This window comes from Cervus canadensis, chromosome 10, assembly GCF_019320065.1.
Source record: "Cervus canadensis isolate Bull #8, Minnesota chromosome 10, ASM1932006v1, whole genome shotgun sequence".
Lineage (NCBI taxonomy): Eukaryota > Metazoa > Chordata > Mammalia > Artiodactyla > Cervidae > Cervus > Cervus canadensis.
The window spans coordinates 35,024,025-35,050,573 of NC_057395.1; the positions used below are offsets into that span (position 1 = coordinate 35,024,025).

Consider the following 26,549-nt stretch of genomic DNA (forward strand, 5'->3'; position numbering starts at 1 on the left):
ATCATACTGTGTGCTTCGGGAGGCAGCCAGAAAGGACTTGATGTCCAAAACTAAAGGCTGTTACAGGTTCAGTAGTCATTTTGAAAATAAAAGGATATATATTATAGATTACATCCTATAACTCTCTGCATTTTTGGCAGTGCGCTGGCTCCTCATGTTTAGAAGACATTTGTGAAGACAAAGATGTAACTCCAAGAGGCCCTGTTGTATCTTCTGAGCTTAAGGTCTAATCTGTCCGTCACTCTGTTAAAAAGGAAGTTTTGCATTATGACCATATTGGTCAAATTATAATACAAATATCTCACTCACTAGAAGGCATATTTTGCTTGTCATGCTCTGATTGAAATAAACAAATTCCTAATTAATTTCAGGTGCACACCAGTCTTCTGCCATTTACTACTGGCAAGTTAATTTGCCTTTCTTCAGTTGAGTTGCTCAGTTGTGTCCGACTCTTTGGACTGCAGCACACCAGGCCTGCCTCTCCATCACCAACGCCTGGAGCCTACTTGAACTCATGTCCATTGAGTAGGTGATGCCATCCAACCATCTCATCCTCTGTCGTCCCCTTCTCCTGCCTTCAATCTTTCCCAGCATCAGGGTCTTTTCCAATGAGTTGGTTCTTCGCATCAGGTGGCCAAAGTATCGGAGTTTCAGCTTCAGCATCAGTCCTTCCAATGAGTATTCAGGACTGATTTCCTTTAGGATTGACTGGTGGGATCTCCTTGCAGCCCAAGGGACTCTCAAGAGTCTCCTCCAACACCACAGTTCAAAAGCATCAATTCTTTGGTGCTCAGCTTTCTTTATAGTCCAACTCTCACATCCATACATGACTAGTGGGCAAACCATAGCTTTGACTAGACGGACCTTTGTTGGTAAAGTAATGTCTGCTTTTTAATGTGCTGTCTAGGTTTGTCATAGCTTTTCTTCCAAGGAGCCAAGTGTCTTTTAATTTCATGGCTGCAGTCACCATCTGCAGTGATTTTGGAACCCAAAAAAATAGTCTTTCACTGTTTCCCCATCTGTTTGCCATCAAGTGATGAGACCAGATGCCATGATCTTAGTTTTCTGAATGTTGAGTTTTAAGCCAACTTTTTGCCTTTTATAGATAGGGTTAAAAAAAAATTGTGTCTGCCACAGTTTGCTTCTTTGAAGTTGAGATCATGAAAATATATTGCTTATTCTTGTTTATGTGTAGAGGAATCAACCTTTCATTCTGACCAATTTTAATATAACTCCTGAAGTGATACAAACTTTTTTAGCATGGTTTACTTATTTTTGTAGGAATTTGTCTTAAATATTATATAGAAGCTTTATTAAGTTCATTTCTTTCTGCTATGAAATAATGAGAATTTGTGTAATACTTATATATAAGTACTAAAGATCTCTGCCAAGAAGGAATATAATTTCCTTTCTCTTACTTACCAACTGAAGAGATAATAATTGCATTAAGATAGACCTAAAAGTGCTCTTAAGTATGTTCAAGATTTGCAACCATGTATCCTTCCTCCTTGAATAAAAATGGTTAAGTATTTTTCTTTTATTTCAGTAGGATAAAGGAAGCCAGATTTGTTTCAGGTAGCATTAAAAGACTTTAAATATCCAGGGAGTTTATCTCATATCCACTGTGGGACAAAGTGGGTAGTATAGTTAATCTTTGAAATGAATTACATTGATTTTACTTGTGAGAACGAGGCTTCCTTACAGACTACAATGCATTTTTTTCTTTTGTATTTTAATTAAAATGTGTGGAGAGATCTCATTGTCTTGTAAAAGCTGAAAAAGTGACTGACTATGGTTACTCTAGTGTGGTGCCTAAATTTGATGTATAAAGTCCTTAAGTCCTCAGGTGAGATTTTATTATCTTCAGAGGTTAGGATTGTTTTGTCAACAGTGACAGTCTACCAGGAAAAATTACTTGGATGGGACTTCCCTGGTGGTCCAGTGGTTAAGATTCCGAGCTTCCACAGCAAGGGGCCTGGGTTCCATCCATGGTCAGGGAACTAAGATATCCCACAAACCTCTTGGTGTGGCCCTCCCCCAAAAAATTAACTGGAGATTTGAAATGTCTTTTTTTGTAGGATTAGTGGGAGAAAGGATTTCTTTTAAGAAAACACAGAGTAAATTTTTGAGTTAGTCCTATTAGGTTACTGATTCATGTATATAGCTACAGTAAACAATTTCTATTAATAATTTCATTTCAGTTCAGTCGCTCAGTCAAGTCCAACTCTTTGCAACACCACGAACTGCAGCACGCCACGCTTCCCTGTCCATCACCAACTCCCGGAGTTTACCCAAACTCATGTCCATTGAGTCGGTGATGCCATCCAACCATCTCATCCTCTTGTCATCCCCTCCTTCTCCCGCCTTCAATCTTTCCCAGCATCAGGGTCTTTTCCAGTGAGTCTGTTCTTCTCATCAGGTGACCAGAGTATTGGAGTTTCAGCTTCAGCATCAGTCCTTCCAATGAATATTCAGGACTGATTTCCTTTAGGATGGACTGGTTGGATCTCCTTGCAGTCCAAGGGACTCTCAAGAGTCTTCTCCAACACAACAGTTCAAAAGCTTCAATTCTTTGGCGCTCAGCTTTCTTTATAATAAAGTCTAACTCTCACATCCATACATGACTACTGGAGAAACCATAGCCTTGACTAAACAGACCTTTGTTGGCAAAGTAATGTCTCTGCTTTTTAATATGCTGTCTAGGTTGGTCATAACTTTTCTGCCAAGGAAATTTAGTGATTTAAATTATTATAATTAGCCTGATATAGTAATAATGCCCCAGATCTTTATGGTTATAACTTCGTTTAATCCTCAGTGCAATCTGGTAAATTAGGTAGCTTCTTCTGCCCTTTATTAGTAGAAAAAAGGGTTAAATTTGCTTCATTATTTATATTACAGTGAGCTAATATAGTAAGTGTGTGCTGGGTATTGTACTAAGAGGTTTACCTGCATTTCTTATTTTATGCTTGTAATGGCAGTTCCTCATTTCATTAGTAAGGAAATTAGGATTTAGAGATGTTAAGCCACAGGCAGATCAAACCAGTCCATCCTAAAGAAAATCAGTCCTGAATATTCATTGGAAGGTCTGATGCTGAAACTGCAATACTTTGGCCACCTGATGCGGAGAACTGACTCATTGGAAAAGACCCTGATGGTGGGAAAAAGTGAAGGCAGGAGGAGAAGGGGACGACAGAGGATGAGCTGGTTGGATGGCATCACCGACTCAATGGACATGAGTTTGTGCAAGCTCTGGGAGTTGGTGATGAACAAGGAAGGTTGGCATGCTGTATTTGTCCACGGGGTCGCAAAGAGTGGGACATGACTGAGCAACTGAACTGAACTGAGAATTGGAATTCTAATCCAGCTTCTGACATACAAAAAATGTGTGCTGTTAAATAGTACATCTTTTTATTTGATGGAGTATCTTTCTTTTTTTGGCTGCGCTGCATGGCTTGTAGGATCCCAGTTTCCCGACTGGGGGCTGAACTAGAGTGCCACGCCACCCCACCCCACCCATCCCACCTCCCTGCACCAGGCAGTGAGAACACTGAGCCCAGGGAATCCCAACAGACTATTCTGATAAAGTCAGAATTTATTTTTCTGTACAGTATGTTTTATGTAAGAAAATACTGGTACTTTATGGCACCAAATAACAGATTAATTAGAATGATTTGAAATTATGAAATGTTTATTTTTCTCTATCAGTGTGTTTGTTTCTTAAATAAAGAGTGAGTATAAGTGAGGGAAATAAACAATGTTTTTTTTAAACAAACATAAATAAGAACATTTTAAGATTATCAGAGACCTTTCTTTTTTAGCCACTCCAGAAGGCCCAACTACACAAATTACATGGGAGTTTTATGGCTTTAGTAAAACCAAGAGACTTGATTTTATTTAAGAAAAGGAAGAAAATTTTTAAAGATTATTTTTAGGTTTGGTCATAAGTGAGTAAGTACAATGTATGAATTATCACATCTTCCCAAACTAACCATGTTATAGTTATTTTCCTATTACCTTAAAAATGCGCTATCTTAGCATTCATACAAGCCCTAAAGTTTTATATATATGTATGTATTAAACCATTTTTTAAAATCGAAGTATAGTTAATTTACATTTATATTAGTTTCAGGGATATCGCAAAGTGATCATTTATATATATATACATTCATTCTTTTTCAGGTTCTTTTCCATTACAGATTATGTAAGATATTGTGTATAATTCCCTGTTGTATACAGTAGGCCCTTACTGTGTATACATAGTGATGTGTACATGTTAATCCCAAAGTCCTAATTTGCCTCTCCCCTCCCCACTGCCCCCTTTGGTAACCATAAGTTTGTCTTCTATGTCTGAGGCTCTTTAAAATTTTACATTTTTGATGGGATAAAAGTATTAATAAAAGCAATGTATCAACAGCCAAGTCTTGGTTGCAGCATTTACTGGTAGGAAAGTACAATAGGTAAACCTGTTATTTTTGATAGAACAAGGGATGGTCAAATGTAATCTGAGTTTGTGGCTCTGTTTCAGCCTTATTAGTTTATCATATACAGTCCTTAGCCCCCTTGGAGTGGTAAGTCATTTGGTATCTGTTCTCTGACTACTTTTATAGTAGATTATATGATAAGTACCTAAATGCAGTACTTCTAAAGCCAAATGAGTTCCTTTATAATTTGCTTTTAATTGAAAGTCAATTCCCTTCTTTGAGGGAAACTCATAATACGAATTATTTCTATAAGAAGAAGATTATTTTGGCTCCACATTTGGTAAATGGAGTGTCAGAGATACAATAAACAAAGTGTTGAAAGTCCAGGGGAAGAAGTAACAGATTTTAATGTTTTTCTGTTGCCCATTCAACAAGATAAAACAGTACTTCTTAGAGAAGAATATAGTTTACCCTTTACTGTGAACCTCTGTACATGCGCATTATGAAGAGTAGTGAGCTACATAAGGAAGCATAAGTAAATATCTCGTCTAGGCTCCATCCTGCATATTCAGGTGCCTGGGTGTTGTCATTAGTTAAGTCACTGGATGACCTTTCATCTAGCAAAGTACTTGGAAGAGGAAGAGAAGTGAGGAAATGTGCCCTTCCTTCCTTGACTTAGCCAGCTGTAGCTTCCGAATGATCCTAGTCCCCATATTGCTGTCACTCATTTCTTCAGCTGGTTAAAGTCCTTTCTGCTTCTCTGTTAGTATTTTGAGTCCTCCCCTGAGTACCAGCCAGAACTCAGTCATTCATGGGAAAGACAGGACAACAAGGAGGAATTAAACTACAGTAGAAGGGCCGTGGGGTTCTGGAGTCAGACCTCAATCCAAGTCCTACTTCCATCATTTTGAGCAAGTGATTTACCTTACTGAGCCTCACTTTCCCTGTAAAATAGGTGTTCATTGATATAATAATGTGTCTTCATAAGTCAGAAAGAGAAGAACAAATATTGTATATTAACACACGTATATGAAATCTAGAAAAATGGTACCGATGAACCTGTGTACAGGGCAGGAATAGAAACACAGATGTAGACAAGATTTGTGGATGTGGTGGGGCAGCGGTTAGGGTAAGGAGTGGGGGGATGAATTGAGAGCAGCATTAGCACATGTATTTTACCACGTGTAAAATAGATGGCTAGTGGGAAGCTGCTGTATGGCACATGGAGCTCGGCCCAGTGCTCTGTGATGACCTTGAAGGGTGAGATGGGAAGGTGGGGGGGCGCGGCTTAAGAGGGAGGGGATATGTGTATGCTTATAGCATGTTGTAGGACAGCAGAAGCTAACACAACACTGTAAAGCAATTATATAAAAAAGATAATATGCTTTCAGAATGAAGATTAAGTATCTGATTTAGGGTCTAGTATAGTGATACATTTTTAATGAACTTCCCTCTTCTGTCGTTTTCACCATGTAAATGGTAGAGTAAACTTTGTGTGTGCCAGTGATCCACCAGACTGCTGAATCTCAAAAATTAAACAGAGCACAGATCAAGAATCTGCAAACTTTCCAAATGTCTGCTCTGTGGGAGAAGGCGAGGGTGGGATGTTTCAAGAGAACAGCATCGAAACATGTATATTATCCATAGTGAAACAGATCACCAGCCCAGGTTGGATGCAGGAGACAGGTGCTCAGGCCTGGTGCACTGGGAAGACTCAGAGGGACTGGGTAGAGAGGGAGGTGGAAGGGGGGATCGGGATGGGGAATACATGTAAATCCATGGCTGATTCATGTCAATGTATGACAAAACCCACTACAATATTGTAAAGTAATTAGCCTCCAACTAATAAAAAAAAAAGAATCTGCAAACTTTCCATAACGCGTCAGATAGTAAATATTTTAGGCTTCTCAGGCCTTACTGTCTCTGTCACACCCACTCTGCTATTGTTGAACAAAAGCAGCCATGGGTGATATGTAAATGACCCAGTTCCACTGTGTTCTAATAAACCATTTACAAAAACAGGTGGTGAGCCAGATTTGCCCCTCAGGAAACAATGTGCCAATCCCTCATCTATATTACTGTCTGCCAAAGGGAGCTCTGTTGCCAGAGATTTCATAGTCTTAACACAGCCCTCCTTTTAAAAAATAAACTTAGTAAAAAAACCAACTCACTATGAGTTGAACACTGGACCCAGGAGGCTATATTTCCCCAAACTGATGAAATCCATTATTGTAGAAGATTGTTTTTTGTATACCCCAGTTTAACCTTGTAACTTTAATATTTACCTTTTTATTACTGAAAAGTAAAAACTTGGTCCCACCAAACATATAAATCACACTAACAACAGTCAGTGCGTAGTTAGGAGATGTTGACTGCTGTATTTATTCATTTGGAAAATCATGGTGCGTTTTTGGCAAATGTGAAACCACTGAGAATCTTTCTGTAAAGAAACTGTTAGCCTTGTCTATTACTGTCTATTACCAAATTGTTTAATCATGTAACACCTAGTTATGTCCCTAGAACCATTATTCAGAAGATCGTACTCTGGGGCTGTCCCGTTGTCACTGACTTAGGAGTTCATGCAGTTACTTGGCAGCAATTCTGGAAGAACTTAGATCTCTTACTCTTGCTTATAGAGTCTACTTCCCACCCCGCCACCCAATATCCTTTTGCTCTTAGCTTAAAGGAAACAGTTTCTACAGTTGACCTGTGAACAGCTTAGGTTTGAACTGTATGAGTCTGCTCAGATGTGAATTTTTTTCTATAAATGTGACACCACTATAGATCTGCAGTTAGCTGAATCCATGGATGCAGAACCCCGGATGCAGGGGGCCCACTGTAAAGTTATACTCTAATTTTCTTTTTTTTTTTTAATTAAAAAAAATTTTTTTTCCAATGATTTTTTTTTTTTCTTAAAGTTATATGTGGATTTTCAGTTTATGGGGAATTGGATTGATGCTCCTAACCCCCAAATTGTTCAGGGATCAGCTGTATTTGGAAAGGAGTTCACGGTTAGAGAAAACTTGCAAGAAAAAGAGGAATACATCCATGTACACTTATTGTTAACATTGTGTCTCATTTGCTTTTTGCTTTGTCTGTTTTTCCACACACCCTTTCTGTCCTACACACACACACAGACACACAGAAATTTTTTTTTTTCCCCAAACACACACACGCAGATTTTTTTCCAAACCATTTGAGGTTAGTTGCTTATATCATGGCTCTTAACCCTTAAATATTTTAGCAAGTGTTTCACCTTTTGTGATATAGACATTTTTGAAGATTAGAGTCCCTTTGTTGTTGTTGTTTTTTAATAGGATGATCCCATTTTGGGTTTGTCTGATATTTTCTCTATTAGATTCAGGTGTTGCTAGCACATTGTATAAGGGATGCTATATTCTCATGGTATCACCTCTGGAGGCATATAATATTGTTTGCCTCTTGGTGCTGTTAATTCTGGTCATCCAGTCAGGGTGTGGCCTGGTTTCTCCACTGTATAGTTGCTACTTTTCCCTTGCAGCTAATAAGCAATTTTGGGGAACCTACGTCCTTTGGAGAGTGGGGTATCTTCTTACTGACCTTGTTCTTGGTCTTGGTGTGCTTTCCTGCCTGCTCTGCCCTTCCTTTCTGGTTTATGTGAGGCAGGTACTTCAGGGCTGAAACTCCTGTCAGGAAATTTTTTTCTGGATTCAGGGTTGTTTGGTTTCCAATAAACATCTTAATTGAATAGATAGTTAGAAAATCACCTGTATCTCTTTTGTATGTTACCGTCGTGATATATATGATACCGTCATCATATACCTGTTTTCAAAGACTCTCTAAGTAGAATTATGAAGAAATGATAGATTTGGGTGGACTTAAAGACAGGGGTGTTGATGGACAGGGAAGCCGAGCATGCTGCAGTCCATGGGGTCGCAGAGTCGGACACGACTGAGCAACTGAACTGAACTGAAAGATGGTGGAGGGGCGGGGGGCATCACATATAGGTGTAATTGGAAAGTTCTGTTAGACACTCCCTGTGGCTGGAATGTGGACATTCAGGGTAGAGTGTGGTAAGGTGTTAGACTGGCAAAATTAGCTAGAGCTCAGTCATAAAGGACTCCATTTGCCTTGCCAAGATCGTAAAGGCAACAGAAAGCCAATGATTAAGCGTGAGAGTGTGGACAACCGGGGAAGCCCTCTTCCTCTTTTAGAAAGACCACTGGCAGGAGCCGCAGAAGGAAGTGGACGGTAGTGTGATGCTGGAGGTAAGAAGGCTGACTTCAGCCTGGCTGTGACAGTGGGATGAGAAGGCACTAAAAAACTTAGACGTAAGATGAAGAAATTGATAGGATCTGGTGCCTGATTTGAAAACAGGGACATAGGTAGCAAAAGGGAACTGGAAAAATAAAGGCTTCCTGGTGACTGGATGTATGATGGTGTGATTCACAGAAATTGATAGTACACGAGGAGGGACAGGTTTGGAGAGTTGGCAGGTGGGCAGTTGATGTTACATGAGATATATCAGTGAACATGTAATAAGAGGTCTCTATACATGTGCCTAATGTTCAACAGAAATATGGGCTAAAGAGGAAGATTCTGAATTTGTCATCAGCATAGAGATGGTAGTTAAAGCCGTGATTGTGGATGAAGTTGCAGGAGTGAATATGTAAAGGGCTAAGGACCAAGCCTTGGTATGCCATCTGCCTATATTAGGTTATATAAGCATGTTTAGTTTTAGGTCAGTTTGAACTGGATGTTCCGTTTATTCAGTAGTTGTTTTAGGGTGCTAATCTTTGTATTTTATTTGAATGTGTGCATAAAAAGGTATTAAATAACAGCAGATTACTGGTTCCTGGGGGTGCATTGGAGGTATAGAAATCCTCAGCGTAAAGTTTGACGCTACTGACAACCTGCGTCATAAAGGGATGTCAGGGGTACAAATAAGGGATAAGAAAGTACTAAATTGACAGTTACTTCACACTGAAGAGAAATAACAAGACTGGAGTGTTTCACCCGTACCTCAGCAAAGGTCTTCCTTTACTGTTTCATTATCTAGAAATAAAACTAATTTCAGAGTACAGTAGTTGGGAGAAGTAGAGAGTAATATAGACTGAGAATCTTTTACCATTCATTTCTTGCAGAAAATGTAAGTATCGAACTGCTCTTTTTCTTGCCAGATAGTCTGATCTGTCGTCAGCCATTTTAACTTTTTATCCTGAGTATTCTAAGTACAAAAGCAAAGTGCATTTGTCTTTTTTATGTTTTTGCTTTTATGAAATTTAATTTTTTTAATGAAATATCTGTCTTAACCAGAACAGTTTGTGGACATTAAATAACTTGTATAATTTCACTGGCTCATTTATTCAACAAATTTTTACTGTTTACTTGTATGTGTTAGGCACAATTCTGGATTTGGGGTAAACAAAGCAAAAAATTCCTAAATTTGTGGATCTTATATTCTGGGAAGAAGAACAGATAATGAATAAAACAGTAAGTAAATTCAGTAGTCTATGAGGAAGCAGGTGCTATCCAGGAAAATAAAGCAGAGCTGGGGAATATAGTAAGATTGAGGGGATTTTTGCAAGATTTTATTATGAAAAATTTCAAAGATACAGTGAGGTTTCAAGAATTTTATAGTGACCACCCACATTCCCAGTAGCTGGATTCCACCATTAACATTTTACTCTACTTGCTATCTCTTCATCTGTCAGTCCTTTTAAGGCATTTTGAAGTCAATTATAGGCATCAGTGCACGTATCCCTAAATATTTCAGCATACATATCATTCGTTAGAGTTCAGTATTGACTTTTTTTTCTTTTCAGGTAAAATTTACATGCAAAGAAATTCACAAATACTTAGTGTATGTTAGCTGGATTTTAACAAGTTCTCATGGTTGTATAACCCAACCCCCATGAAGACATGGAGCATTACCATCATCCCAGAAAGCTCTTTCATTCCCTTCCCCATTCAGCCCTTGGCTCCACGCGTCAGAAGCAGCTACTAGGTTTTTTGTTTTTGTTTTCTTCGTACCGTAGATTAATTTTGCTTGTTTTTAAACATCACATAGAGGGACTCAAGAGTATGGACTCTTGTGCAAAACTATTTCCCTTCACCCTAGTGTTTTTGAAACTTACTTGAGTTGTGGGTATGTGGTTTATTCCTCTTTGTTGCTGGGTGGTCCTCTATTGTGTTACTAAACCACAGTTTGTGCACCAGTCCTCCTGAGGATGGACACTTGGGCTGTTTCCATTTTGAGGCTATTGTGAATAAAACCATATGAAATTCTGATCCAGGTCTTTTTGTGGTCCTGTTTTCATTTCTCCTGGGTGAATGCCTCGGAGTGGGATGGCTGAGCCGTGTGGAATGTGTGTGTTTTGTTTCATGAGATCTGGCGCCCCTTTTTCTCACTGATACGTGTGCAGTTGAAGTTGTTCCTCGTCCTTACCATTGTACGATGTTGTCAGCCTTTTCAGTTATAGCCATTCTGGAGGGTGCAGAGTGGGAGAGCTGGTAAAGAATTGTCTGCAAAGGGGACTTTTGAATCAGGAGTTGAAATTGAGGAAGCTAATTTCTTACAAGTTTGACAAAGAGTGAGGAATCCACTTTGACAAGAGCAGAGTGAGTGAAGAGGAGCATGATGCCCAAGAGCAGCAAGGAAAGGGGAATGCTATCCTACTGGACCTTGTAAGCAGTTTTAAGAACTTTGGCTCTTTTTCTGAACGAGGGTGGGGAATAATTGGAATATTTTGATGGAAGTATGGCATGGCCTGACTTATCTATTTTTAACAGATTAGTTTGTTTATTCCCATGAAGACAGACGAAAGTAGAAGAGAAATCAGTCAGGAGGCGGTAATGAGCCAGGCAGGAACTGGGTGTTTGGATCGAGGACCTGGGAGCCCCCGCTGGCACCCTAGACATTGCTGGCTGGTTCTTCAAGATGTCACTAGGAGACAGGAGAGAAAGTGATTTAGCTCTCCAGTAGCAAAAAGGCATGGCTCTCCATGCATAAATAATCAGGGGTTTAAACTTCTTAAGTGGCTTCTTACAAATGAGTCATCACTTATTTCCCCATAAGGAGTCTTACACAATATTGTTGCTTTTAATAAGCTATTTTAAATTCAGTAACCTAAAAGGTGTAAATGTGGTCTTAATTGTTGTTATGGCTAACTGTTAAAACCATTATTTGCTTAAATAAATAATGAATAAGTGAATATAATTAAATCTTTGCATAGGAATTTGCACAGTATAACCTTGAATGATTGTTTCTGGTTTGGTAATGTTTATTAGAACTTCCTATAGAGCAGATAGAAATACCTTTTTCCAATTTAGACTTATCTTCATTTTTCTATAATGATATTTTATAAAATATTGAGTGCCTGCAGTAAAGCAAAATATAGTTCTAGATGCTAAGTAGATTACAAAGATAATTTAGTTCAAATTCTTTGAAGAATTGAGGCCCCCAATACTATAAGAGAATACATCTTTTAAAGGAAAAAATAGACAGTTTAGTTAGACTAGCATCTGTCTTAAGGAGCTCACATTTTGGAGATCAGTGTGTAAATGAACAAATGATTACAGCACAATTTCTTAAGTAGAGAATGTAGTACTATAGGAGGCAGAAGAAAGGTCATTTTAAAGCAGGTTTTGAAGAACAAGAAGAAATTTGAGGGGCTTGGGGTGAAACGTGGTGAATGGTAGTCCATCCCAGTGAACAAAGGCACAGAACAGATGTTGAAGACACACTTACAGTATTTCCCTTCAGATGGATCTTATCTACAGATAGCAACTGTCACTCTTAACTGACTCAATAAAAATGATATTTTCTAATTCCTCAAATATGTGATATGCCTGTCTATGACCAGTTAGCCATTTTGCATTAACTGCCAATGCATTTATCAATCAAAAAAGACTATTAAAAGCCACCTGTAAAGGCAAAAATTTTCTGGGGTAAGCAAAAATAACAAAGAAGGGAAGTAAAAGAAAAGAAATTAACAGAGGGGAAAGATGGGTAAGAAATATATATATATATATTATATATTACAAATTAAAAAATAAGTAGAGTGACCTGCTGGACTTGGGAGGAAGTCCCACACTCTTCCAATGCACTCTGTGAGCAGAAGTAACAAAAGTGGATATTTGGAGCCCACGACTGCAGGGTTCGTGGAGACACAAAGATTGTTCAGTCTTTTCTGATCCTCCTTTTCATTGTTCACATTGCTATGGATAGAAAACGTTATCTATAATTACTTGCAGTGTGAGAAACTTTTAAAGTAACTTGCTTAATAAGTTACAATTCATCTAATTCCATTTTATATGATTGAATATTAAAAGATTTTTTAGATTATTTAATTGTATATACTTTTTTCCCTGTAAGATCAGATTTGAGAAGTGTGCCTCTGTTATTTCATGAAAAATTGCAATTGTTCTTAGTGCGTTGGTGATTAACTCTGAAACTGAAACTGAGCCTAATATTATAAATATTCTTTAACATAAAGAAACTTTACCGTCCTAAGGTGCCAGACTAGTAAATGGTCTTCAAACACAGCTATTACTTTTCTTAAAATGATCTCTTAACTCCTGTTCTTACAGATTTTGGCTTAAATCTCACTTTTCGCTAGTGAAAATGATACTCTCCTTGAAATCCGTTTCTTGTTTATATTTCCCATAACTCACTGTACTTTTCCTTCATAGCACTTATCACACTTTGCAATTTTTCCTAGGACTGTTTTATTAGTGTCTGTCATCCCTACTACAATGTCAGGAACCATGTCTGTTTTATTTACCATTGTGTTCTCGGGCCAAGCACACTGTTGGCACTTAGTAAATACAGACTAAATTAATGAGCAGACTCTAGCCCTGCTCTTATGCTCTGTATTTCTAGTTGTTGTCCTGAACCAGCATTTCCCACACTGTATTACTGAAGCGCTTCATGAACTGTTAATAGATTCGAAAAAAATGATTCTGTGGTCATAAATTTGGTACGACTGAACCCTCCCTCATGAGCAAACCACAGTTTACATTAGCATGTTTAAAACTTTCATCCTCAAAGTTAAAAAATCCAGTGTTCTTTCTGTCTCTCTCTCTTTTTTTTTAAACTGTCAGACTCTTTATTAGACTACCTGTTGATAATCTGAAATTAAGTATTCTAGTGAACAGAGTTGGGGCAGGCTGGCTTACTCAGTGCTGCAGGTAGATGTATTTAAAAGTTTCATTTGACAGATACTATCTTCCAGGAACATCTGACTTTTTATATAATTGTAATTTAGGATGGGATCATCTTAGATATTTAGTCAGAGCATTCAATCTGTAATTATTGGATTCACAGCTCATCTAATTCTAATTTATCTCATGTGTTACTTGGATTCGCCATTTTATTATAATCTTCCTACTCAAAGCAAAAATTTCATTTTTCACTTAAAATTGAAATTACTTTAACATAATGTTCTTTTTTTTTTTTCCTTAGAAATAAGTGTATATAGTTTGGGGTTTTAAGAATAACTTTCTTTGCATGCAAGTATAATTTTTACTCTTGAACTAAACTTGACTTTAATAGGAAGGGTTTTGCTGAACTAAATAAATTGTGTTTTTTAGAAATTACCTTTGTTTCAGAAAACCATGTAGTGAGATGTACTCAATTTTTCTGTGTGTGTCAAAAAGAACTAAAAAAGAATTTTAGAAAATAAGGAAAATAAAATCATAGAAATGTTTCAAAATTGTGTGACCTGGAGGTGGTCTGTTAACTGGTGTACATACTTTGAAATTTGACGGGCATGTGTGCATGTTTGCACCTTTGTGCTCTGTGTGTTTATGTATATTCACAAATACCTACATACATATTCATTTATTCAATACATATTTAAGCACCATGCATTGTGCCTGGCACAATTTTGGGGCGGCAGTTTAGCAGTGAACAACGTAGACAAAAACCCCTGTCCTCGTGATGCTTAGTTTGGGACGGGAAGGAAGTGGTGACAGCAGCAAACAAACCAAATGTATGACACGTCAGAGGACAGTGAGTGCCGTGGGAGATACAGCAGGGGATGAATGAGAGCGTAGGGAGGATTGTGTTCAGCTGCTTGTAGACTTTTTGCTATGGTTGTGTACGTTCAATTATGTCTTTTTCTTTTAAAAAAGATTAAAGACAAATATCTTGAACATACAGTTTTCAGATCTCTTTTTACTTAATAAGTTGATGGATTTTTCCATCTCATTAAATATTATTCTCAAAGCTAGTGGAGATGATGGAATTCCAGTTGAGCTCTTTCAAATCCTAAAAGATGATGCTGTGAAAGTGCTGCACTCAATATGCCAGGAAATTTGGGAAACTCAGCAGTGGCCACAGGGCTGGAAAAGGTCAGTTTTCATTCAATCCCAAAGAAAGGCAATGCCAAAGAATGCTCAAACTACTGCACAATTGTACTCATCTCACACGCCAGTACAGTAATGCTCAAAATTCTCCAAGCCAGGCTTCAACAGTACACGAACCCTGAACTTCCAGTTGTTCAAGCTGGATTTAGAAAAGGCAGAGGAACCAGAGATCAAACTGTCAACATCCGTTGGATCATCGAAAAAGCAAGTGAGTCCCAGAAAAACATCTATTTCTGCTTTGTTGACTATGCCAAAGCCTTTGACTGTGTGGACCAAAACAAACCCTGGAAAATACTTAAAGAGATGGGAATACCAGACCACCTGACCTGCCTCTTGAGAAACCTGTATGCAGGTCAGGAAGCAACAGTTAAAACTGGGCATGGAACAACAGACTGGTTCCAAATAGGAAAAGGAGTACGTCAAGGCTGTATATTGTCACCCTGCTTATTTAACTTCTATGAAGAGTACATCATGAGACACGCTGGACTGAATGAAGCACAAACTGGAATCAAGATTGCCGGCAGAAATATCAATAACCTCAGATATGCAGATGACACCATCCTTATGGCAGAAAGTGAAGAGGAACTAAAGAGCCTCTTGATGAAAGTGAAAGAGGAGTGTGAAAAAGTTGGCTTAAAACTCAATGTTCAGAAAACTAAGATCATGGTATCCAGTCCCATCACTTCATGGCAAAATAGATGGGGAAACAGTGACAGACTTTATTTTTTGAGGCTCCAAGATCACTGCAGATGGTGACTGCAGCCTTGAAATTAAAAGACGCTTATTCCTTGGAAGGAAAGTTAAGACCAACCTAGACAGCACATTAAAAAACAGAGACATTACTTTGCCAACAAAGGTCCGTCTAGTCGGGGCTATGGTTTTTCCATTGGTCATGTATGGATGTGAGAGTTGGACTATAAAGAAAGCTGAGTGTCCTAGAATTGATGCTTTTGAACTGTGGTGTTGGAGAAGACTCTTTGAGAGTCCCTTGGACTGCAAGGAGATCCAACCCAAAGGAAAGGAGTCCATCCTAAAGGAAATCAGTCCTGAGTATTCATTGGAAGGACTGATGCTGAAGCTGAAACTCCAGTCCTTTGGCCACCTGACGCAAAGACCTGCCCTCATAGGAAAAGACCCTGATGCTGGGAAAGATTGAAGGTGGGAGAAGGGGACGACAGAGGATGAGATGGCTGGATGGCATCACCGACTCAATGGGAATGAGTCTGGGTAAAGTCCGGGAGTTGGTGATGGACAGGGAGGCCTGGTGTGCTGCAGTTCATGGACTCACAAAGAGTCAGACACGACTGAGTGACTGAACTGAACTGAAATATTACTTTAAACCACTTAAAGGCTGCACATATTCTGCTTTATAGAAATTGATCTATTTTTTTAGATAAGAACTAGGGTGATCTTTAAACTCTTCAGACACTATCGCTCTTAGTACAAGGATGAATTCTTAACATGCCCATGACTCTGCATGATTTGATGCTGACCGCCCTGTGCGCCTCTGGCCACACTGGCACCTGTGTGTGGCCCCTGTCAATCCTCAAGTCCTTGCACATACACAGGGTGACAGTAAATAGGAAAGTTTAAAGTTATGGTTACACCCCAGTTATTGAGGTTTTTCAGGCTTAGACGACCATAATCTATTTGTTGTATATTATACATACCTTGAGTCCTTATGAAGTTCCTTATGAGAAAGATCTCCAGGGGATCTTCCCATCCCAGGGATCAGACCCAGGACTTCCACATTGCAGGTGGATTCTTTACCACTTGAGCCACCAGGGAAGCATGAGGAAATTGTGTCAAATATTTTATAAAACAAAAACCATGTGTAAGTTTTTTTAAAAGCAGTATTTAAAAAAAAAAAAAAAAGCAGTATTTACTATAATATTGATAAACAAAGATTTGATTTCACAATTATAGAAAAATGGATATGAACATCAGGCAAAGTCTTTCTACAGAAAGCTGTTAACAGTAGGGAGAATATAAATATTAACAAGCATATTAAAAACTCTTCAACTTCTCTAGTAGTGAAAGGTACATTAGTATGTCTCAGGCATTTTATCTTGACCACAGTCCCCTATGATAGATACATAGTGTACACTTAGAGGTAATAAAACTTGCTAGTATAAATATCTTGTCCCAAGCCCCCAAGTCCTAGAACTGATAGATCATGGAGCCGACATACAAGTCCAGAGCACTCCTGATACAAATCCTGTTCTTCACCACCACACTGCAAAACGTCTAAAGGCGTTAGTGGTCCCATTTCATGCTGAGAAAGTAAATTTCATTGTGGTTCATCTAGAAAAATAAATGAAATAGCCCGGAAATTTTTTAAAAAGAATTGCAAGGAGTGAATTTAATATCTAGAAAGCACTAGTTAATAAGGTGTAGTCTGAGGCTGCGCTTGTAAAAACACGTTAAACAGTGACATAGGCATTTGAATAGAATAAGGAGGAAGAGCTTGGAAATAAATGCAAGAGGAAGTTATAAAGGGACATTATTTAGTCATTAAGGGAAATAGATTATTTTATGCTGGACATTAGGATAGTGGCTTGCTCGCTCTCCTTACACAAAATAGCACAACTATCTCTCACATGTTCACCTACACAGAGACGTGCTAACTGATTAAGAATAAAATGCAAATTAAGAATAAGGTGCCTTGCTCCCTCACTCGCTCCTTTAGTTTGGTGTAAGTAGAGGGGGCATAGGTCACAAAATTGTTCTTGCAATGTGAGGGTATCTGAGAGGGGAAGAGCACACCTGTGACCGACTTCCCACCTGGGCTCAGACTTCCCTCCAGGGCCAGTGCACTATGACCACAGCCTGCTTCCGGTCACCCCTCTGGCCTCCTTCACACTCAGTTTCTACCAGCTCCCAAGAGCCACGAGGTAGTATGAATCAAAGATCAAATTGAATTATAAAAAGGAACGGTTTTGTTTACATACCCGAGTTTGCAACTGTACAATTTATACCTGTTATTAAGGATGACAGAGTCATCAAGGAAAAGGTTAATAAATTTGACTAGTGGAACTTTCCTACAAGGAAAAAAATTAAATAAAATGACCAGTCAGACTTCAGGTAAATATTCGTCAATTTTATTACGCGGGGGCTAATTTCCTTAATGTTGAAAAGGAAAATAATCCACCTATTTAAACATCAATGAGAAAAGGGAAAGGAAGCCTTTTGAAAGTGAACAAATGGCCACATTTAAGGGAAGAAAAACTCACTGTAAAGAAATTAACCTAAAATAACAAGATGGGTGATTTTAAAATTGAAGAGAGATGTTAAGGATTCCTACACAGAGTGGTCGGAATAGGTGTTGTCACCGCATGTACCCTCTGAGCACTTGCATCTCTCCTCGTCCTACAGAGGCGCTCATGGGCCCACAAAGGTACCTCCTGTGTATCATAGCAGCATTCAGGGAGAAGGACAGGCCTTTAGGTTGTCTCCAGGGTGGTTTGTTTTTCTCTATCAATTAGTGTCTGGTTAAGTAAGTAATGGAGCGTGTATTCCACATCCACAGAGTGAAATGCAATGCTGCTGTTGCACAAATTGTAGTAAAAGTATCAGTATGGAAAATTCTCCAGGATATGTCAAGGGGATATGTGAGGGTATGTCAGGTTGCTCAGAAGACTCCTAGGTGTGAATTGAAATCTTCGTATACATAAAGTTACCAGAGGCTACTGATGAAGACTGAAATTTTTTGTCTTCATACTGTTGGAATTTTTTCATCCTTGAACTTGTATATAAATACTTTAAAAACTAGTATTTTTAAAACTTTTAATTTAAAATTTAATTTAATGAAATGTTTACCAAAATTCAGTGATGATAGGGGTGGGTGAGAACAGGTACTTTTATGGCAGCTGGTAAAAAAATCTTTCTGTGTGGCAACTCAACCAAAGCTCTTTTTGAGCACCTGTTACGTGCCAGGCATTATACTAAACATCTAATGCGCGTTTATATTACTTAAACCTTTCCAGCCAACCCTGTAAGATTCTATTTTTCATTTAATGGAGGAAACAGATTTAGAGGAATGAAGTGTCTTGCCAGGAGTCACAAACCCTGGAGTGGGTTGCCATTTCCTTCTCCAGTGCGTGAAAGTAAAGTCGCTCAGTCGTGTCCGACTCTTAGCGACCCCATGGACTGTAGCCTACCAGACTCCTCTGTTCATGAGATTTTCCAGGCAAGAGTACTGAAGTGGGATGCCATTGCCTTCTCCACCCTATACTTTACTACTGTTCAAAAAGGGATCTGGAAATTCATAAGAAAGGTTATTACTTGGGACAAAAGACCAGGTTTGAATCTGTGTCAGTTTCATCAACTAAAAATGGAGAAAATAATCTGTACCCTTCTTTGGAAAGATCATGTTAGTTCATTTGTATGACATTTCTGAAGCACTGTATGAATAAGTGATTATAATCCACAAAATACTTTTTATACATAGCCTGCTTTCTTCATACAATAAGTTCAAATGTTTTACCCCTGTTTTTAAAAAAAATTCATCTGAAAAGTGCAGACTTTAAGTAACAGCTTTCGTCAGCTTTTTTTTAAATCTTATATAATTTAATCCTCAATTTCAGTGTAGTGTCTTTTCTTAAATTGAAATACACAGTGTAGCTAACCAATTCTTGTTTATACTCAAAATGTTTTCACCACAACTATATTGTTAGCATCCTTAGAAGGCTACGAAAAATCTCTCTACTTTAAAAATAAGTGAACAAGAAACTTCTTCATAAGGCTGTGTGTTCTGATTGCTCATTTTTTAATGTGTAAATGTACCTGTTTCTCCCTCTTTCTAGGAACACCATCTTCAGCGGGCTATTTCAGCACAGCAGGTGTATGGCGAGAAGAGGGATAACATGGTTATACCAGTCCCAGAAGCAGAAAGTAACATCGCTTACTATGAGTCTATATATCCTGGGGAATTCAAGATGCCAAAGCAGCTCATTCACATACAGCGTAAGTGATTACTCTCTTGATGACTGTATCTTGTACTGTGTTCTTACGTAACTCGACAGATTTTTATGTTTATCTGTTTGGGGCCCTTTTATTGACCAGCATCAGCTTGAGAGTTATCAGAGCCATTTTCACCTTTTACACTTGTGCTTGAGATTCCCGCCTGACAAGAAAAAACACATTTTCAGCCAGATTTTTAGCTTCGTCTCAACATGGGATCTTCTGCTACTGTAGATGAGTGGGATAAACAATATACCTTTAGACGTAGAAATCATTTTCTTACTGTTCAGAAATAGTAATACTAATTGCCTTGAATTTCTTAGTAGAAGTCAAAAGTCAACAAACCTTTTCTGTAAAGGGTCAGATTGTGTTTTAAACTTGGTGGGTCATTCAGTCTCTGTCACAACTATTTTGCTCTGCCGTTACAGACAAAATCAGCAATAGACAGTACATAAACAAATGGGCATGGCTGTGTTCCAATAAAACTCTCTTGACAAAAACATGCGTCAATCCACTGTTGGCCCACACGCCATAGTTTGCCAGCCCCATCTGTGCTTCTGCTTTTTTCTTTCTTGGCCAAGTCCCACAAGTTCATGAGATCTTAGTTCCCTGACCGGGGATCAAACCTGGGCCCTTGGCAGTGAAAGCATGGAGTCCACTGGACCCCCAGGGAATTCTCATGATTTTTTTTTTTTTTTTTTTTAAATTTAGTGTCTTAATTGGTAACTTGTGTCACTTGGTACTGATGGAGGTCTTCTTTGGAATTGACCCTTTGAGGGCTTAATCACATTTGATGGTGAACTGCCGAGAGCTTGTAACCCTAGGTGAATTCATCTCGTTCACTTGGTCCCCATGCAGTGTAATCGCAGGGTTACTAAGGGAGAGGTGTCACAGCTTCCATTGCTGTCTTGTTGGCCTTTATGATCAAGAGGTTTTTCCAGGGGCCTGCCTGAACTTTTTTCAGAACACTATAAATCTGTTTGGTTTTTATTATTCTCTCTGTGGACATAGAGCAACTAGCTTTCCCTAGTTTCTTACTTATTAACTACTTTTCTAACTCATTTAACCTTTTCTCCATATGGTCTAATCTTTGTCCTGGATTCTAAGCATTTTTTAAAAACTATTTCTTAAATATGAAAACCACAAGTAAACATGCCCGTGTTGACTCTGACCAGCTCTGTGTTAACGTCTGATGTTTTTAACTTGTGATGTTTTTCACCTTTACCTCCAGCTTGCACCCATTAGGAAAAAAATTTTCCTTTAGAAAAAAATTTTTTTCCAGTTTATTAAAGGTTACTTTGAAGTAAACCAAACAAATGGCATGTGTTTTTCTTGCCTACTTGTGTTTAATTACATATAAAACACAGACATTCTAAACAAAGTTTACCAATAATAGGACCTGAAACTTTAGTTCTCTGGAAAATCATGTCAGTGTGAAATTCCAGAGTGGATCCTTGCTGTATATGTCAACCGGGACCACATTGCATTCCACAGCCACTGGCTGTATTATTTCATGAATATATCTATAAGGTTAAAACAGGATGGAGCAAGATAAAATTATGTTACTCAATTTACATTATCATTACTATCAGGAAAAAAGCTTCAAATGCTTGTTTTACAAATAGGTGCTTTTCTGTTGATGATTAGAATTCACAAATTCCATTTTATTGGTAGCTTGTGGGTTAAATTGTGGTCAGAAAAGTCAAAAGGTACTATATTTAAAAAGGCATTGACTCTGCTGACATTATAATCAAATAACAGTAATAAAATGGAAGCAGAATTGTAAATTATTTGGGAAAAAAATGTTTTTCGTCAGTACAAATTTAGAAAGACATAATACATTGGAAAGTTTATAAACACTGTCAGCTAAATGAGTGTTAGCTGACTTTGAGTTTCTTTTAACATTGTCTTGCATGATTATAGATTCACAGAATATGTGAAGCCTTGTATATTCACCACCACAATTAAGATACTCAGTTATACCATCACCATAAGACTCTACCTTATTGCTCCTTTAAATGCACTCCTAGCCTCTGGCAACCACTCGTCTGTTCTCCATCTTTGTAATTATGTTTGTTGATGAAGGTAACATGAGTGGAATTATCAATGTATATCCTTTTGAGACTGACTTTTTTCCTCTTAGCATAGCCTCCTTGACGTTCATTCAAGCTGTTGCATGTATCAGTAGTTGCTTCCTTTCCCTTCCTGAGCAGTCTTCCGTAACATGCACTGCAGCAGGTTGCACTGCTCACTCACTGAGAGACACCGGGTCGTTTCCAGATTTTGAGTATTTCAAATAAAGCTGCTCTGAACGTTCATGTACAGATTTTTGAGTGAACATAAATCTTTACTTATCTGTGTTAAATACCTATAGTGTAGTTGCTGGGTCATCCATTTTTAGTTTGACAAGAATGTCTACTCTGTATCTCAGAAGGCTATACCTGTTTGCAGTATCATCAGCTGTGTATATGGGATCCAGTTTCTCCTTTATCCTTGCCAGCATTTGAGGTTATCACTTTTTAATTTTAGCCATTCTAGTAGGTATGCACTGATGTCTCACTGTACTTTAAATTTGTTTTTCTCTAAATGACTAATATGTTAAACATCTTTTCATGTGTTTTTTGCCATCTAGATATCCTTTTTGGTGAAGATTGTGCGTGTCTTACTTATTTCTAATTAGATTGTTTTAATATTAAGTTTTGAGGATTTTGTTTTGTTTGTGTATTGTAGACACAAGTCTTTGTCATATGTGACTTGGAAATATTTTGTTCCGGTATGTAATTTGTCTTTTCATTCTCTTAAGAGTTTTCCACAGAGTAGAAGTTTATAATTTTGATGAGATCCATTTAGTATCAACTCCAAGAATAGTCTTTGTTTTGCCCAGGGTCCAAAGGTGATTTCCTATGACCTGTTCTAGAAGTTTCACAGTTTCACATTTAAGTGTGTGATCTATTTTGACTGTGAGGTTTAGGTCACAGTGTGTACCCCCACTCCCTATTCTGGGTATCTAATTGCTCCAACACTATTTATTGAAAAAGTGTTCCCTCCTCGTTGATTGTTTTTGTTTCTTCAGCAGAAATCAGTTATGCATTTTGTTGCAGCTCTGTTTGTGGGTCTGTATTCTACTCCTCTGATCCCTGTGTTTATCCCAAGGTAGCACCGCTATCTCGGTTACTGAAGCTGTATGATAATCCTTAACATCGGGAAATGCTTCCTCCTTTTTTCCCCCGAGATTGTGTTGGTATTCTAGGGCTTTTCCCTGTAAAGATTTCCCTAAAAGTGCCAGTAGAACAAGTTTGTATCTGCAAAGAAACTTGCTATGATTTTGGTAGGAATTGTGTTTAAATCTATAGATCATTGTAGGGAAAATTGACATCTTTTCTGTGTTGAGTCTTCTAGTCCATGACCACAATATGACTCCCAAGTATTTAGGTCTTTGATTTCTTTAGATGACACTTTATAATTTTCATCATGAAGATCCATGGTGTTTTGGTACAAATTTTTTTTTTTTAGATTTATACCTGTTTTCTTTGACATAAGTGAAAATGGTATTGCACTTTTGATTTTTGTTTCCACCTGTTTATTGTCAGTATGCAAAAATGCAGTTCAGTTGTATGCTGAGCATGTGTCCTGTGGCCTTAACTGAAATTGCATGTTAGTTCTAGAAGATGTTTGCAGGTTCTTTGGGATTTTCTAAGTGGAGAAAAATCATGTCATAGTCTGCAAATAGAAATGGTTTTGCTTTCCCTTTCCAACCTGTATGTTATTAATTTCTCTTTCTTGCCTTAGTATAATAGTTAGAACTTGAATACAGTGTTAAAGTAAGAATGGTGAGAGCAGACATCCTTGCCTTGTTCCTGATCTTAGGGGAAAAAATTTAGTCTTTCACCGTTAAGCATTATGTCACCTGAAGGAGGTTTTTTGTAGTTGCTTCTAGGAGTTTGAGAAAGTTCTGTATTCCTAGTGTATTGGGAGTTTTTATCCTAACTGTTGAATTTGTCAGCTGCTTTTCCTGCATCAGTTAATAAGGTCATGGGATGGTCATGTGATTCCCGCCGCGCCCCACCCCACCCCCACCGCCCCGCCCTTCTTTATCCTCTGATGTGATGGGTTGCTTGGTTGGTCGTCAAATATTGAACCAGCCTTGAATACCTGGAATAAGTCACATTTGGCTCTGTGTGTGTGTGTGTGTGTGTGTTTTCCATACACTGTTGGGTGGGATTTTACTGAGAAGTTTTCCATCTAAATTCGTGAAAGATATTGTTAATCTTTTTGCGAATGTGTGCTCTGTCTTGTCAGGTTTTGGTATCAGAGTAATATTGGCCTCATAAAGCAAGTTAGGTAGTATTTCCTCTTACTTATTTTCTGGAAGAGATTGTGTAAAAGTGATGTTAATTTTTTTAAAATTGATATTGACTTTTAATATAATACAATACACAAGAAAAGGCTAGTTATATTATAAATTTCTGCAAATTGAAATTGAGCATTGAATGCCAGGTAGTCTAATACATTGCTTATGAAGGGTACATTGTATCAAATTATGTATATAGACTGGTTCATTTCAATTCTTATAATTTCTATTTTATAAAACTCTTAAGCTAATGTTTACACAGACTATTCCTTGGAGTTTTCAAGATGATAGTGTTGCCTTAAAAAGTAGTGATTAGAAACATTTGAGAATGATTGCATGTTATATTTCCCTCTCTACCCCAGAGTTATAGTACATATTATTCTGTTTGTAGGCTGTGGGAACCTTGCAGTTAAAAAGGAAAGTTTATTTTAACTCAGCATTTTTCAAATGTATTCTTTACACGTTATCTGTTAACATTTCATTGAACATTTATTTGGAAAATCTCAACGTTATTCTTGTCTTTCATAGGTTTAGGAAAGAGACCATAATTTTCTCCCTTTTATCCTATCAGAGCAGTGAAGGAAGAAACCTGTTTTAAAACTATTATCCCCTGCTTTATTTCCAAACTGTTGATACTTCCTCAGCTGTTTGAGAGTGTTATTCAACATCTCCTGGTCCAAAGGGTCTTAATGTTGTTTCTCTTTTGATTGGTGATCTGGAAGCTTCTAGATGTCCAAAATCACTGCAGATGGTGACTGCAGCCATGAAATTAAAAGACGCTTACTCCTTGGAAGGAAAGTTATGACCAACCTAGACAGCATGTTAAAAAGCAGAGACATTACTTTGCCAACAAAGGTCCGTCTGGTCAAGGCTATGGTTTTTCCAGTGGTCATGTATGGATGTGAGAGTTGGACTATAAAGAAAGCTGAGCACCAAAGAATTGATGCTTTTGAACTGGGGTGTTGGAGAAGATTCTTGAGAGTCCCTTGGACTGCAAGGAGATCCAACCAGTCCATCCTAGGGGAGATCAGTCCTGGGTGTTCATTGGAAGGACTGATGTTGAAGCTGAAACTCCAATACTTTGGCCACCTGATGTGAAGAGCTGACTCATTTGAAAAGACCCTGGATTCTGGGAAAGATTGAGGGCAGGAGGAGAAGGGGATGACAGAGGATGAGATGGCTGGATGGCATCACTGACTCAATGGACATGAGTTTGGGTGGACTCTGGGAGTTGGTGATGGACAGGGAGGCCTGGCGTGCTGTAGTCCATGGGGTTGCAAAGAGTTGGACACAACTGAGCGGCTGAACAGAACTGAGATTGTACAACTAGGACTTCTCCTTTCTTATTCATACTGTAAGAAAGGACAAAACAGTTCTGTCCAGAATGCTGCTGCTGCTGCTGCTGCTAAGTTGCTTCAGTCGTGTCCGACTCTGTGCAACCCCATAGACGGCAGCCCACCAGGCTCCACCATCCCTGGGATTCTCCAGGCAAGAACACTGGAGTGGGCTGCCATTTCCTTCTCCAATGCATGAAAGTGAAAAGTGAAAGTGAAGTCGCTCAGTCATGTCTGACTCTTTGCGACCCCATGAACTGCAGCCCACCAGGCTCCTCCGTCCATGGGATTTTCCAGGCAAGAGTACTGGAGTGGGGTGCCATTGCCTTCTCAGAATAGGCAGGAACAAATCTCTCCTCCCTTCCCCAAGGATTTGAGTCTCAAGATTCTCTTGGTAATCCTCAAAGGAAATCTCTTTTAAAAGGCAGTCTTGTTGTATATTTGAATATGTGTGTATGTGTGTGTGTAAAGATACAGATCTGTGCATTTCTGGTTCTGTCCACTGGTAAAGCCAAGAAGCAGAAATATTCAGTAGCAATAAGCACATCTAACACCTATTCCCTGGTCCGTAACCATTAAATAGGACCAAGAATATGTGGAGAGATGGCTGATCCCAGGGCTGGGGGAGGGTAAGTCAAGATAAACCTGAACATCTCGTTATGCCAGAAATTAAGAACTCACAAAAATGGCAGAGGCATATCACAGGAGGACATCGGAGTTTCTGCTGGCTAGTTTGGGGTCGTTTTAAGCAATGGAATAGTCAACTATAGTACAGTAATGAATTGTGAACCATTGTAAAAGTAGAAATTCCTGAGTTCCATACCGGTAATAAACAGTGCTGAGTGGTGGAGAAGACTCGTCTCAGGGTTTTACAGGAGAGAATGCCAGCCAAGAGCTGAATGGTGCTGTGGCGAAGAGAATGGTGGAGTGAAGGATGTTGGGAAGTTTGGGATGGACATGTACACACTGCTATATTTAAAATGGATAACTGTCAAGATCCTACTGTATAGCACAAAGAACTCTGCTCAGTGTTTTATGTTGGCCTGGATGGGAGGGGAGTTTGGGGGAGAATGGATACATGCATATGTGTGGCTGAGTCCCTTCGCTGTCCACTTGAAACTATCACATCAG

General features: G+C 38.5%; 1 protein-coding gene across 5 annotated transcripts in view; it reads left to right on the forward strand.

Annotated features, from left to right (window-relative positions):
- The window catches only part of EPC1 (enhancer of polycomb homolog 1), a 95,143-nt gene that overhangs the window by 48,093 nt on the left and 20,501 nt on the right, over positions 1 to 26,549 (forward strand). For all 5 annotated transcript variants that reach the window (XM_043478416.1, XM_043478418.1, XM_043478415.1 and 2 more), the window contains exon 2: positions 19,577 to 19,736. In XM_043478416.1, the coding sequence (XP_043334351.1) occupies positions 19,577 to 19,736 (160 nt within the window). The remainder of the gene's footprint in view (positions 1 to 19,576; positions 19,737 to 26,549) is intronic.